The sequence below is a fragment of the Solanum pennellii genome, chromosome 11 (assembly GCF_001406875.1).
Source record: "Solanum pennellii chromosome 11, SPENNV200".
Lineage (NCBI taxonomy): Eukaryota > Viridiplantae > Streptophyta > Magnoliopsida > Solanales > Solanaceae > Solanum > Solanum pennellii.
The window spans coordinates 5,843,116-5,859,085 of record NC_028647.1 but is presented as its reverse complement, the minus strand read 5'-3'; the positions used below and the strand labels follow the sequence as shown (position 1 = coordinate 5,859,085).

Below are 15,970 nucleotides of genomic sequence, written 5' to 3'. Positions count from 1 at the left end.
ATTTGTAAAATTATCAAGCAAATATCCCAAATATTAAGGAATATAAAACTTTCTTAAGCAATTCTCTTTCTTTAAATTCGATATTCTCTTATGGTAAAATCGCGAAAGAATCGTGAGCAACAGTATTAGCAAAGGCGCGTGAGCAACTTCCCCGTCCATGTAACCTTTTGCGTCGTAAAAGATGCACTCCTATTGGACAATAGTTGAAGAAATTGCGTGGCGCCAATCTAGTCTCTTACTCACACGCGCTTTAATCACACTCGCCATTATTCAAGTAGTGCGTGCTATGCACGTTCATTCAACGAATAGAATCTGAAAAACTACCCCCAAAACTCACATTAACATTTCAAAAAGTCTTCTCTTCTCCTCTGAAACTTCAAATCTGAAGTCTCAACTCCGATTCCGTCAGTAGAATCAAAATATGGAGCTTTGTAAACTTGTGCTGCTGTTGTTGACGGTGATGACGGTGGCGGAAGCGATATGGATGGAGTTACCGACTTCGGGAACCAAGTGTTTGTCGGAGGATATCCACTCGAACGTCGTCGTTTTGGCGGATTACAGTGTAATCGGTGATGAAGAACACGCTCAAGCTAATGTTGTCCCCACCATCTCTGTCAAGGTAAGGCACCGCCATAGCCCATATTATCTGTGCTCTAATTTTAGCTAACAAAAAATTGATATTGCGAGATGTATAGTAGCTGAAGGATGCATAGATCCAATTGATCAATTTTGTGTACGCTCTGACTCTGCGATTGCATTTAAAATTGTCTTAATTTTAAGTTCCTGCAATAATTGATGCTTATTAATTGCAAAACACTAAGCACACTATGAATATTTTGATTGTCAAATCTTCATAGTTTTGATCTTCGAGGTAATTTAATACAGTTAATTTCGAGACATAGAAAAAAAAACAAAAGGCTATTAAATTGTACATTGGGAGCAATTTCTCTGTTAAATGTATAGAATCGATGAGGTTTTCATTTGTAAAATAATCTCTATTATACATCTTATTGGACTCAGTTTGTTCGATTGCTTTCCTTTTTTCAGGTGAATTATTTTCAAATTTTGAATTGAATTGTTTCAAGCCAGAACAAATGTTATGAATTACTCCCTGCATCCCTTTCTATAAATACTTGTCATTTTATAAATTTTTTGCATAAATTACCATATTTTGCCTATTATACCATTGATAGAATAGTTAATTAATCTTGAAAATGTATTCATTGGTTTATGTAGTGAACATAGTTTCACGAGTATTGCATTGTAAAATCACCAGTTTCATGAAGAAATTATGAAAACATTTATGTTACTACATGATACATATGAGATTTCTTTCTCAAGATTATGAGTTTGATTGCAAAATAGTTTGTGTCACGTAAATAGAAATAGACTAATAGACTTTAATCCATATTAACAAAGTAACAAGATTAGATGGTCTCAACTTCAGAGACAGGCACTGACATAGTAAGTATATTCTTCAACACTCTAATACTTATTCTTACTCTTTGTCATGTCAAGAGTGTGTTGCATTGTTAAACTATAGTGTCGTTTGTTGTCGCTTTAGTCAAATAAGATTTTCTTATGGTGGAAGGCACTTGGTTCTCTCATGGATGCGGTGAGATCAAAAGCTTAGCTGACCTATTTCTTTAACTAGGTACTATAGTAAAGATGGTATCAGCTTCATTAAAAAAAATCATCTGTTTTTTGCACTTACTCCAATTTGCTTGTTTTTTTGAGGAAGATGATGCTTGTATATGTTGAAATTGTGAAAAAGTTATGTTACCTTGCGTTCTAAGTCAACTCATTATAACTCTAGTTTTAGCAGCCTCACCTTTCCAAATACTCCTTAAATCACTTTGTCCTGTACCTGGTGTCTCTTTGAACCATAGATGCCTCTCGTCATTCTGAAATCGAAGACATTTCATGGATTCAACTATAGAGATAAAGAAAGACTCACCTTCAAAAAAAAAGATGTTAAGAAGCTGAGATACTAGTTAGAAAGAGTGGATAGATTGCCTTGTGATTAACACTAGAGATCTATTATGAAATGACAAATCACAGCTATTGTTTCTTGGAGAGCTACCTATAAGTTTTGGAATAAAAATACAGAATAAATATGTAAGTGCTTCAGTGCCTTAATTGGTATGCTTTTGATGAACTTCATGGGGTCAGATTCTCAGTTAATGATGTACTGGTCAATATTGTGACAACACACATTCATATGGTGATGGGCAACAACTCATGGTGAAAGATGGTAAGATGCATTTAGTAGTGTTGAATGATGTTTGTAGAATTACCCTATAAAAAAGGAAATGATGTCTGTATGATTTATATTCTTGTATCATAAAATGATCGTGCATTGAAATTGTCTTTTATTTATCTTTTACTCATTCTTCCCAATTTACGAATAATGTTGGCCTGAGATGAATTTAAGTGGAGAAACATGAACTGTGAGGATTCATATAGCCAAGCCCGACTTGTTTGAGAGTGAGACATAGTTATTTTGTTAGGGTCTTGGATGAATTTTAGGTGTTAATTGTTATAACACTTGAGTGTGTTTTCCTGTAAAAGTGCTCTATATTGCTTGAATTGTCATCTCGGGTCAGATAAGCACAGTAGCATAACTTCTTCAAATGGTTAATTAACCTTTGAGAAAAGTAATTTACTTTTGCACTTTTTCCACTAAATGGTTCAGTTTTAATGAGCTAGGTCATTGCTACATACTTTTTAGGTCACATCACCTTTTGGAAACAATCTTCACCATAAAGAGAATGTAACTCATGGTCAATTTGCTTTCACAACCACTGAGGCTGGTAACTACTTGGCATGCTTTTGGATGGACAACCATGCACCTGGGGCTAAAGCAGTTACTATCGGTATTGACTGGAAGACGGGAATCAGTGCAAAGGATTGGGAATCAGTTGCAAGGAAGGAAAAGATAGAAGTAAGTTCACAATTATATATTTTTCATCTGCACCATTCCCTCAAAGGCCAGACTGGCAGGGGATTAGTTATTGTGTATGCTCCTCTTTTATAACCCGCATGTTGTATTCTTTCATCATACATTTTTTTCCTTGTAGGGTGTCGAACTTGAATTGGTGAAACTTGAAGGGATAGTGCAAGCCATTCATGAAAATTTAGAGTACCTGAAGGATAGGTAAGTACATACTAACCTTTTCAAATGTGCTCCACATCCCGGATAATATGTGCTTGCTGTTTGTTTTCATTTCTATTACAAATACTTTGACTGTTTGGTATTATACATTTCCCTTTTGTTTTATGGTGTCTTATTTCATTTTTACAAATTTTTGAGTAATATTTCCCACTTGGAGTCTGCGTCTTCATATTTATAGTGATAAGACGTAGATTTTTTCATGCATACAGTGGAGGAAATTTATCGTGGAGAAAGGAATGTAGAATAGTGGATAACTTATAATTATATACTCAAATTTGTAATTCTCTGATACTGTCCTTAAGTGGAAAGAGCTGCAAATAGTTTAAAAAATGTGAAGGGTAATAAACATTGGTTTATGTAGTGAACATAGTTTCACGAGTATTGCATTGTAAAATCACCAGTTTCATGAAGAAATTATGAAAACATTCTTGCAGAACTTTGGTGTAACCGATGCTTTTATCCTTCTTTTGTCTCCTACCTCACAATTAACATGTTATATTCTTGTATCTTGTTTGCAGGGAAGCAGTAATGAGGGAAGAAAACGAGAAAACCAATGCTAGAGTGGCATGGTTAAGTATAATGTCTCTTGGTATATGCATAGCAGCTGCAGTTCTTCAAGTATTTTATCTGAAGAACTTCTTTCGCAAGAAAAAACTCATTTAGATTTGACAGATTTTGCGCGTTCTTGAATCGCACAATCTACAGTAGCTTACAGAACAGATCAATTCACAACATTTTGTTTTCCACTTGTATTCATATTTTTGTTTCTGCAATTGACTGTTGTGATCTACAGGGAACGAAAAGTCCAGATACCATATCTTCTGTAAGAGAAACTAGTAGTTCCCTATGTTCAGGGGACAAGTGCAATCCAAATGTAACATCGTTCTTCTACTTTTGGTTGAGAAGATCTATGTCTAATCTCATTACAGTTTTATAACTTGTCATTACGATTCACAGTTTGAATTGAACTGCGAATCGGAAAATCGCAATTCAAGCTTTTTATTATGGGAAAATTATGTGGGATGGCAAACATATACCTAAGTATCTAGAAGCAATTGCCTATTAAGCATAGGTAGGAGAAAAACTTCCGCCAACAATTTCAGCAAATAATCAAGACTGTTTACTACTTCCTTAAGATGTGAATGTGTACAATTAACAAAATTATTAAATACGCATAGTAAATATTCAGTGTAATTTCATATGATGGAATCTAAAAAGGATAGAATGTATATAGAACTTACCTCTACGGCTCTACCTTAGAGGTAGATTATTGTTTTCGATAGGCAATTGACTCAATAAAAAAAAAGTTTAAAGCAGTTCAAAAATGAAGTAATAAAAGTACAAGAAATAGAGTATGGGAAGAAGACAACAAATTGAAGGACCCGAAACTATAGGAGCAATATTGCAACTACTAGTAAGGACGAATAACAAGACAACACACTATTCTCTACTAACCTTCTACCCAAATTCACAATCTCCTATCTAAGGTCATGTCCTCCATAAGGTAGAAATGTGTCATGTCTTGTCTAATCACCTTTCCCCAATACTTATTCAGTCTACGTCAACCTATCATGAAATCATCCATAATCAGCATTTCACGCCTATACAACAGGGCATCCGCGCTTCTCCTCTTCACATCCCAAACCATCTATGTCTCATCTCCCGAATCTTGTCCTCCACCAAAGCCACTCTTACCTTGTCCCAATCCTCATTTTTTACTATCATATCTCTCCTAGTAAGTCCACATCCATCAAAACATCCTTATTTTGCAGCTTTCAACTTCTAAATGTGAGAGTTCTTGACTAGCCATTACTCCACCATACAACATAGTTGATCTGGCTATCACTAGGTAGAACTTGCCTTCAAGTTTTGGTGGCACCTTCTTATCATTCAAGCCTCCATTTGATCTACCCCACACCAATACGGTTGGTGGCATCCTCATCAATCTCCCCATTTCCTTGAATAGTAGACACAAGATACTTGAAACTTACTCTTGTTTGTATAATCTATGTATTGAGCCCACTTATATATCTGCCACATACATTGAATAATAATTTTATAAAAATGTAGTAATCAAATATTACATTAATAATTTAAGCTCTAAAACCTCCACTTCTCACATGCAGAAGAATGAGGTTCGAGTTGTTCAAGTTGATGAACAAGAGAAGGCAATAATACATCTCCAATTTGATTGAGAAGATGTTTCAAATTAGTAAATTGTTGGAGGCATCTCTCCTCACTCCCTTCTCCCTTATCTCTCTTTCTTATATGATTGTGTTCCCACATACCAGCCAAAATTTCAAAATTAAAAAAAAATAAAATCCAATGGAGCTAAAACCACAAGCTTCGAATTGGATTTTAACAAGAGTCTTTGTCTATCACCTTGTGCCAATGGAGCTAAAACGACAAGCTTCATTAGCGGTAAAATGTATAAATATCTAGTTCATACTCGGTATCCTATGGTGTATTACACAGTTAAACTTTATATGTCCACCATAGTACGGTTGCAAGATACACAGTAAAAGGGAGAGGAAGAAGAAGACAGTTCTCCATATTATCTATCCGTCTTACAACATGAGCAAAGACTGGCTTCAAAATTGTTTTTGCGAGAAAGCTCATTCAGTCAATGCAGCTGCAATCTTCTTGTGGATGGCCTCAACACCTAGACGAGGAGATAATCTAGGAAGTACCTCCTGCGCAATACATTCAGTGATGAGAATTTATATCTCAACATTTTGTAATTTTCCATAAACATGTTACATAAATGAAAGAATAACTGCATGAAAAAAACCAAAGGTTCACATGGTAGTGGATATATTGCCTATGGCAGCTTCATCTCTTTATGGAGCATTTACCGTATATAGTGATAAGTTAAGTTGTTAATGACAAGTTAATTGTTAACTAAGGCACTGGGATAACTAAGCTTCCGAAATATGCAACTGCTTGAGAATTTTGATTGGGGAAAGAGAGCATTCACCTTGCCCCATACTGTAATCACTCAAAAAGTACCTCATAGCACTGAAAAAGGATAGCTTTTTTCCTTATCTTATAGGGATCGTTTGGTAACGCGGGATGAGATTAGGATATCCCATGGGATTATTTTATCTCACCTTCTATATGGGATGGTAATTCTACCATTCTAGTACAAATGGTGGAATAAAGTTAATCCCAAATTAAACCCGATATTATTATCCTTATCCCATGTACCAAGTGAACTCATAGGGCTTGTTTGGTTGGGGAACAAGTTATCCCGGGATTAGTTATCCCATCCTCAATATGGGATAAAAATAACACTACAATCCCTGGATATGTTATCCTACGATTTTATCCCAACCAAACATGAGATAAACTGATCCTAAAATTAATTCCAAAATTTACTATCCCTTGTACCAAATAAGCCCTTAAGGTATAATGCACCAGAAGTTTTAAGACCTATATATTTGCTTAGTCAACAGAGAAGACCACCATGACTAAAATGTTAAATTGGTGCAACTTACTGTCTCAAAGAATCAGGTTCTTTGAGTAACTATGCATGACGGTAAAGTGGGAAATAATAAATCAACACAAGGATTTTTATGTGGAGAACTCCTGGATCAAGGAGGCAAAAATCACAATCAATCTCTCGATAGAATTTATCTCAACTATTCACTAGAGCTCTGCGTCTACCCACAACAATTCTCCCTAAGTGTTGGTCACTCTCCAATTCTTCAATGGCTCTACCCAGTCAAAGAAGTTCTTTTACAATACAAAACAACACCTAGTGCAGTCAACTAAGAATATAAGCACCAAAAGAGACGATAGAGAAACCAACTCTATGTATACAGACTAAAGGAAGACATTTCCAGCAAGCAGATATAAGGTTCTCACTTCTCTGAATAGTCAATGGTCATTTTATATGACAATCAAGGCACCAACTAAGCCTCAACTCCAAACTAGCTAATGCTTGCTATATGAAACCTCTATATCCATCCTGCTCAATTCTTGTACTATTCATTTTTAATACTAAATAATTTTTCTTTATGGTAAATTATGATTTTGTAATGAACTAGAAATTCTCTTAAACTCACACTTATTTCTACACTGGCTTACAAGTATCTATAAAACTAAGATGACTTATAAGCACCAAAATTCATGTAGTTTAACAACAAATCTAAGCATTAACATCCACTAGTTGGCATTATTAGACATCCGTTAACAACTTTCTTTCATGTGATTTAAGTTCACCTCGTCCTCTTCGAGATACTTGGATCATCACAACGCCAAATCTATTGATAGGTGCATTAGTGAGAGAAAAACACAAGCATGATTGAACCATCTGAAGCAACCTTATCAGATTTTATCCTCTATATGTGCTACTCTTAACATCTCCATTCCCATAATACTTGTCTTACTCCGTGAAACATTGCTGATCTCAAAGCAGAGCAGTAGAAATTTACCTTTCACTTAGTTAGGTAATTTCCTATCACATGAAAATTCTCATAAAACTCCATTTCAACCATCCAATCTTTAATTTTATGTCTTACATCTTTATCTAAGATACCATTATCCCATAAGTTAGAGCCTAGATATCTAAAGTTTTGCCAAGTGCGGGTTACCTTTTGCGTGGTTTGCGAGCTATTGCATAGGAGTGGGGGTTTTACCCTGTGCACATCCAAAGGGTAGCGTCTGCATTTTCCTTGTCATAAAAATATCTTCCTCAAGATGGGTAAGATGAATAACTCCAAATTCATGGATCTTGCCTAATCCTCTCTTTGAAAAGAAGGTGTACTAACTAATAGTATCAAAACTTCTCTTCACTTTCTGATTCGAGGGAAGTGCGGTCCATGAGTTACAATATTCAAAAGTGTAAATATAAAAATTACTGAGTGCACATGTGTACAAACTCTCAACACAGATATGGCTTATATTACAACTTATCAAGAGATGAAGAAAATGGAGTATACAGATACTTGGGGAGTTACTGCAACAAGTAGTGCAATGTAGCACACTTAAATGCAAATGTATTTTTTTATATCGATAAAAACGCATGAAAATTTTTCAATCTCCTGCACCTATTCAATGACTATAAAACAATATTTACTTCTTCTATTTCAGATCTCTATCAATGATAGGAAGAACCAATTTCATGGCATCTGATGTTCTTCCACTATGACACCACTCCATTATTCTCTTCCCTTATAAAAGTAGAATTTCTAACTCTCATGTGTGACAGCAGAGAAAAACAAGGTCGGGGAGTATATTTGCCCCTTTTCCTTTTATATAATAATTTACGTTTTCTTTTAGTTAAGGAGATGGTAAGCTAGGATTCAAGAAACTACTTATATTCATGTTCTGGATACTGGAAGATTCACCACCCAATGGATTTCATACCTCCCATACACCCCTATTTCTTCTATCTCTCTGCCTTCTTATCGTTCTTGTTAAAACAAGACTCAACATATACTTACCAAATCACAGCACTCTTTTGTTTGTCGATCATCCCTAGTGAAGTTAATGCTCTTGAGAACCAATGCAACTCAATTGGAATGACACGAGAATGACGACTCAAACAATTCAAGTGGCTGTTCTTTGCTAGATAACCATTTAGTAAAAATATCTATATTATCTTGATTGTTTCCTGTAGGATAAACCAAATAATGGTTTTTCGTTTTTACTTTTATTGGTTATATGGAATAAATTGAAAAAACGTAATTTAAGAGCACACATGAAAGCCATTGGAGAAATTTTGGTGCTTCCATTGCTCAAGCCGTCCATGGGCTGAGCTCTGCCAAAGCTCTTCCATTTCTAAAGCTCTGCAGAAAAAGCTCCCCTCTTTCTTTTCTAATTTTCATACCAAACCATGAAACTTTAAGTAGCCACATACGTCAATCCAACCTACTATTGTAACATACTGGATTATTTCATACCGGAGGTGATCCAGCGCCACACTTACTTGTGTGGAGTTCACAACTACATGATGAAAGTTATCCCTACAATTTGATGAATTTATCATGTACTGAATGCAAAATACACTAATCCCGGTAAGTAGTACATTTCGTGGAGAGTTGATTGGTTTTAAGTGATAGAAAGAAGAGGAAGAAAAAGGATAGCTATGTTTTCGCAATCCTTTTCCCTTCATCTTCTCCATCCTACTAATAGACACCCAATTTTTCTTCGAAACCAAAATTAAATTAGTTACAATGAGTTGCAAGATGATAAAAATTACCATATTCCAAAACAGTAGCATACAACAACAAAATGCTAATCTAACCTCAGTGCCATCAGGACGCACTCTAGCCAACACAGGTATTTCATATTGATAAGACTTCTCCCAATCAGGATTGCTAGTTATATCTCTAACCTGTAAAAACCCATTAAATCAAACTTCAAAAAAAAACACAGCGTAAATTTGATATACAGCAAAAAATTGTCCTACAACCTGTAATTGAACGTCGTGTAGAGAATGGGGACTGGAAAGTGAGAAAGCAGCATTGAGTTTTTCTTTGAGGCCATCACACAAACAGCAACCAGGCTTTGAATAGAGTATTAGCTTTCTTGATGTTGAAGAAGAAGAAGAAGATGATGAAAAAGCTAAAGGGCTAAAGACCCATTTGCTCTTTTGGTAGTTTAGGATTTTCACTCCTAGTGCTTGCTTTAATGGTGGCCTTACAGCACTGAATCCGATTGCAAGTCCAGCTGCCATTGCTGCTTTTGCTTCTTCTCAGTCCACCCAAAAAGATTGTGAATTTTACGGCCTATCAATTGCACCCTAAATTTTACTACTCTTTGCAATCAACACCCCAATTTTGTGCAATTTGACATATAGCACAAAATTGACCCCTTAAATGTCATAAATAATTTCGATTTAAATTGACCCCTTAAATATGCACTTATCATTTAAAGTCCTTTAATTATTTTAAAAAACTTATCAGTTTTGTATAAGAATTATATATGATTATGAAAGCGTAAGTATTATTGATACAATGTGTGGTATTTATATATGAACAAGTATACAAGAGAAGGGAGTTTGTTGAACGTAAGAGCGATGTTTATCTTCCGCTAGAACTCTGTATCTTTATCATTATCATGCCCCCTCAACATTGGCTCAATTTGCTTAAGAGCGATGTTGCTAACAAGGTGGACAAAGGATCTTCTGGGAAGTGCGTTAGTTAAGGCATCTGCTAGTTGAGCTTTTGTTAAAATTTGATGAACTAAAATTTTTCCACTTTCCACTTGGTCATGGACAAAATGAAAATCAATTGCGATATGTTTCATTCGACTTTAAAAGACTGGGCTAAGGCACATGTAAGTGACATCAATGTAATTGCAGAAGACCTTAGGGGACAAGGCAGCTTAACCCAGAGTTCCTGCAGTAGGTTGGTTAGCCAATTTAGCTTAGCTACAACACTTTCTACAGTTCTACATTTTGCTTCTATTGAAGATCTGGCAACAATATGTTGCTTGGTGGAGCACCAACTAATTGGATTCTTTTCAAGAAAAATAACACAGGCTGAACTGGAGTGTCTAGTATCTGGAATACCATATCAATCTGTATCTGAGTATGCAAGAAATTGTAAAGAGTTACCATGTTTGAAGTGAAGTTCATAGGTTATGGTTCCTTTCGGATAACGAAGAAGCCTCTTTGTAGCTTGTCAATGCTTAGTTGATGGAGAGTGTTGGAACTGAGTGAGCCTATTTACTAAAAGGCATATGTCAGGTCGTGTGAAAGTGAGGTATTGCGATGAGCCAATGACCTGCTTATAAAGTGTAGCATCTGCTGAAGGAGAAATTTCATTTGTGGATAGAAGGATGCTCACATTGTTTGCGTCGAGCATATTGAATTTGATGAGTATGTCCGCAATGAAGCTACGTTGAAAGAGACAATTTATGATCATGCTGGATAACTTCAACACCTAGGAAAAAAATGTAAAGGACCAAGATCCTTAATTGAAAATCTATCACCCAACAACTCAATTGTTGCATAGACTTGCGAGTTGTTAGAGCCTGTAACTTATGATATCATTAACATAGATCATAACAATGATGAGAGAACCAGGAATTCATTTGATGAAAAAAGGAATCATCAGATTTCTAATGAGCAAAGTTGTATGATAAGAGAAACTTCATTATTTCAGTATACCATACTCGTGGTGCATGACGAAGTCCATAGTAGATTTGTGTAGTTTACATATGTGATTGGAAAATGAGAAACCTACAAATTTAAGTGGTTGTTACATGAAAAAGACATCATATAGAGTACCTTGTAAAATGACATTGTTTACGTCAAGTTGAAGCAATGTCCATTTAAGAGACACAACTAGGGACAAGATGAGGTGAATAATTGTGGTTTTAATAAATAGATTGAAGGTGGAATGAAAGTCAATTTCAGGATGCTAATGAAATCCTTTTGCTACTAATTTGACTTTAACGCTTTATGAATTCATCGGGCTTGTGTTTGACACGAAATATCCATTTGCACCCAACTACGTTTTGATAGGGAGTAGATGGAACCAATGACAAAGTTTTGGATGCTTCACTAAAGGTATTTGGGGTAAGTGGAAGCTAAGGTGTCTTATGGTGGAGGTTGCAAGACAATCAAAAAACACTTTGGGTTTGAAAATATTATTTTGAAACCTAGTAATCATTCAATTTAATGATGTTTCAGGAGTTGGTTGAGGAGATACATATGGACTGTTATTTTGAGAAGGAGAAAAAAACAAAAAAAATGTTTAAAACTTACAGTGGATCCGGTGGCACGTCATCTTGATGGCCTTGAGTGTTCGATCCATGAGTAGACATGGAGTTGACCAAATCAGTTCTAGCGGGAATTGGAATAGGGTCTGCAACAATAGGAGGTGAAAGAGATTATAAGGAAGAGGAAGAGCTGGAGGGGTCATCAGAACACAACTATTTTTTCATGTGCGGGGCTCGTGGATGAGAAAACTGAGGATAGTTGGTTGTGAATGAAAAAATATGTTCAATGGATACGACATGCCTAGAGATATAGATTTTTAAAGTGGCATGATCTAGGCAGGCATAACTATTGTTGGTCATATATATTTTAGAAAAGATATCTAGTTTGAACTTTTGTAATAACTTTTATATCTTTTTGTGATTATTGATCCTTATGATCATTTTGTGATTTCTATATCTTTTTTCACGTTTAAACCCTTATTGTAACTTTCTTATTTATCGATGACTTACAGAGACGAGTGACACAATCTCCGAGGTGATTATATATGTTTTAAAAAATATTTAGTTTGTAAGTTTATTCAAGGTCAACATTTTGGTTTAACGAAGTTGGATTTGAGTCTTGATGATTCCACTAGGTTGGAAGAGTGATTTCTAACTTAATTGGATGGTTTACCTTAATCCCAATTGATGTCTAGATTTTAAAAAGTTTAGGATTGGCCATCGTATTGATCAAAAAGATTTTGAATTATTTGATAATTTCAACAGGCGTGAAATATATTTTATGATTCATTTGCACTATTAATTATTTTCTATAGGTTTCTGATGGTCGAATTCAAATTTGGAGGCATTTGTGATGTTGATGATATATGGTGCCAAGTTGCGCTTGTTCAATTCGGAGTCTTTTCGATCTGAAATAAAATTTCATTTTAAGATCCTTTGTAAATTGATTTTGAAACATAATTTCATTATTGACCACAGGGACTCAGAGTTGATCATTTTTACTCGATTTTTTAAATTAAAATTTTATATACCAACATGTGTGTAGATAGACTTGAATACTCACGTAGTGTATGATTTTTTTGATAGATAGGGAGCATTTTCGAGGTGTTTTTTTAAGGGGAAATGTGATTGTGTGAAGATTCGTATCACATTTGTTAAGCTTTCGAGGTAGAATATAACTTACTCTCTTTGACTATGCTTGAACTATGATTTATTACACAAAGTATGCAATGTGCTTAGGTTGGGTGTATATGGTGATTCAAATATTGAGAAAAAATGATTATGTGTTTGTAATCTAAGTTGGGATCCTAGTTGATAGACTATATATAACTTGAATTGATTATTTGTTGTTACAATCATTTTGTATCCTACATTAAAAACCATATGTTTACTTGAGAAGTTGGTGGCCTAAGAGCATTGTTTTGAAAGAGACTAGCATATTCATGTGACATTTGAAATCCCTTTATTATCACGATCTTACATATACATTTTTCATATGGATTACAAATATATAATAATTGTGTGTTAAGGACCTAATTGTGGTCACATTTTTACAAGTTATATATTTTTGATGAATTTAAAAACAAAACATATTCACTTTTCAAAAAAGTGTTGAAATATCATGATGTACACCTTGCAAAGTTATGATCTATACAAATTTCCAATTAGATTAAAGTTATGCTCAATTAAACGATTATGCTACATCTGTCGTGAATCATGATGGATGGAGAGATGTATCTATTCGCTTGGTGCACGTTTAAATTCTTTTGATATCAATGACATATTTCTCTATAATTGAAGCGCGACAATATACTTTGAAATATCAAAACGATAAATATAATATAAAACATTTTCATTTTTCATTCCCAAATGGAGATACAACTCCTTAACTTTTACACAAAAAGTAGATTACACATTTTTTTTCCCCCTTCCATTAGGCAACAATTGATCACAACATTAGTGCATTGTTTTACAGAGCAACACTTAGAAAATTTAACATTGCAACAAGTCAAAAATTAAAATTACAGATACAACATCTTTTTCTTTTCTTTTTTTAAATCATGTTAATGCTCTTGGTAGATTGAAGTTTTCTTCTCATTAATATTATCATCAACAATAGTTGATCTTTCTTTAATATCCACAACTGGTAATTCTTGATCTTTACTAGTGATATCATTGATTTTCCCTTCTTTACTCTTGCCCCACACCACAGAATATAGTCCCATGACTATGATAATTGCTCCAATTAAGCTGAAATCGTCGCGATAAATCAATTATTAGATAACAATCGAAATGAATCACTAGTAATATGTTGATACAAAAAAAAAATTGTTTTATTTACCTTCCAAGATGGACTGATTCAGCTAAGATAATAGCAGCAAGAACTGAAGTAATAACCATACTTAATGGGCTAAAGGCTGTTACAAATACTGGGCCTTTAACTTTATTAACAACACTTTGCACATAATATGCAATTCCTGAGCATACAATACCCTAAAAAAAATTTATAGTATATAGTGTTAGAATATTAATTAAATTATATATATAAAAAATTAATTTACTAATTAGAATAATTTTAAAAAAAAACATACAGAATAGGCAGCAGCAAGGAGTCTAGAGTCAAAACCAATAACCCAAGCATTCCAATCACGTTCCATTATAAGTGCAACAATTCCACCTTCCACTACACCCATCACACATACCCATGCTGCTAGAGATAACTCCGCGGGATACTCTTTCAGTGTCATCGACTATATATACATAAAAAAAAATTTTATATATATATTATAATGTAACTCGTTGTGTAAACAACTATTCAGAGTTACTGGACTTACTTGAACAATAAAGAAACCGGACCAACCAACAATGCAAGCGATGAGCTCAATGGTTCCGGCTACCCAATTCTCAGGGGCCGCGACTGAGGCTTCGTGGTGCGCGCCACCGCGATGTGGGACCAGGTTGAACATTGGCCCTTTGTATAGAGTCATCACCATGGCTCCAGCCACTGTTATTGCTGTTCCTATAACCTTTGCCATACTTGATTTTTTCTTCAAATTTACCTTCTCAATTCTACTCATGACAAAATTAAAAAAAATCCCGATTATTATGTTATTTAGCTACAGAATTTATCGATCGCTAGTGATTTTGTTTGTACTATAGTTTTTTTTTAATTATTTTTTGACAATCTCTATAATGTGTCAGTAATCATATAACATAACTACATAAGCAACCACTAACTTTTTTTTTTTTTTTTGAGATATATGATTTTTGCTTTACAAGTGGGAAGCAACAACTTTATTTATGTGAGGTCATACTTTTTATAACTTATTACATGTACAATCAACTACCATATTATTTTATTTCAATAATTAATAATTTGATACACATTAAATTTATTATATTAAAATAAAATAATATATATATTACCTGAAAACTACAGCCAGAATAAAGGTTACTGCTGGGAGGAGATTAACAAAAGCAGATGCATAAGTTGCAGTTGTACTCTTCAGTCCCAAATAGTACAAATTCTGATCAATCACTGGCCTGAAATTACATTTATTTTAATTTTTTTAAATTTATTTATAAGTATATAATAATAATAATTAGTACAATATATTAATCTAAACATAATTGAAATATAAAAGTTTAAAATTATTCCATGAAACAACATCTTTTAATTCTGGAATCATTTTATTTATGCTTTTAATAGTAGTACTATACATATATTCTTGATCAACATTCCTCAAATAGAATAATATTGTTAAACATTGTATTATTTTTGTCTCTAGTACTTAAACTTTTCAAATAAATAAAACATAATTAATTTGTTTTCTAGCTAATTCAAAATGATTAGCAATTATTTCCACGTAATTTAATGAAGTTAATTTGTTTTGTTTAACCTTTAAGAATAATATGATTAGTGATTACTCTATCACCAAAATATGTTTTACGTGCTAAATTTAATTTTAAAAAAATACATACCATAAAAACAGCCGAATTTTAATTTATTCCGTTTAGTGTGTGAATTATTTTTTATTGAATCTCTTCGATTTAATTTTTTAAAAAAAAACTAGGGAAAATTAAAATTATATGTATATTATAGTGGTTGGGGGGGGGGGGGAG

At 33.9% G+C, this 15,970-nt stretch overlaps 3 protein-coding genes across 3 annotated transcripts in view; 1 reads left to right on the top strand and 2 right to left on the bottom strand.

Annotated features, from left to right (window-relative positions):
• The first annotated feature begins 318 nt into the window (after positions 1-318).
• LOC107003052 (transmembrane emp24 domain-containing protein p24delta3-like) lies at positions 319-4,107 on the top strand. Its single transcript, XM_015201296.2, has 4 exons — positions 319-619; positions 2,732-2,944; positions 3,081-3,157; positions 3,694-4,107. Exons 1-4 carry the CDS (start codon positions 422-424, stop codon positions 3,836-3,838), a joined length of 633 nt encoding a protein of 210 aa, XP_015056782.1. The 5' UTR covers positions 319-421; the 3' UTR covers positions 3,839-4,107.
• Positions 4,108-5,462: 1,355 nt separating this feature from the next.
• Positions 5,463-9,929, bottom strand: LOC107002976. Its single transcript, XM_015201198.2, has 3 exons — positions 9,594-9,929; positions 9,426-9,515; positions 5,463-5,868 (listed from the first exon to the last, which is right to left on the bottom strand). The coding sequence occupies exons 1-3, from the start codon at positions 9,855-9,857 to the stop codon at positions 5,791-5,793; spliced, it is 432 nt and encodes a 143-aa protein (XP_015056684.1). The 5' UTR covers positions 9,858-9,929; the 3' UTR covers positions 5,463-5,790.
• Positions 9,930-13,685: 3,756 nt separating this feature from the next.
• Positions 13,686-15,970, bottom strand: part of LOC107002895 (WAT1-related protein At4g08300-like) — a 3,952-nt gene continuing 1,667 nt past the window's right edge. Inside the window, exons 3-7 of the mRNA XM_015201098.1 lie at positions 15,275-15,391; positions 14,683-14,917; positions 14,440-14,598; positions 14,190-14,341; positions 13,686-14,098 (exon numbers count right to left, since the gene is read on the bottom strand). Coding sequence (XP_015056584.1) covers positions 13,912-14,098; positions 14,190-14,341; positions 14,440-14,598; positions 14,683-14,917; positions 15,275-15,391 — 850 coding nt within the window. The 3' untranslated portion in view covers positions 13,686-13,911. The remainder of the gene's footprint in view (positions 14,099-14,189; positions 14,342-14,439; positions 14,599-14,682; positions 14,918-15,274; positions 15,392-15,970) is intronic.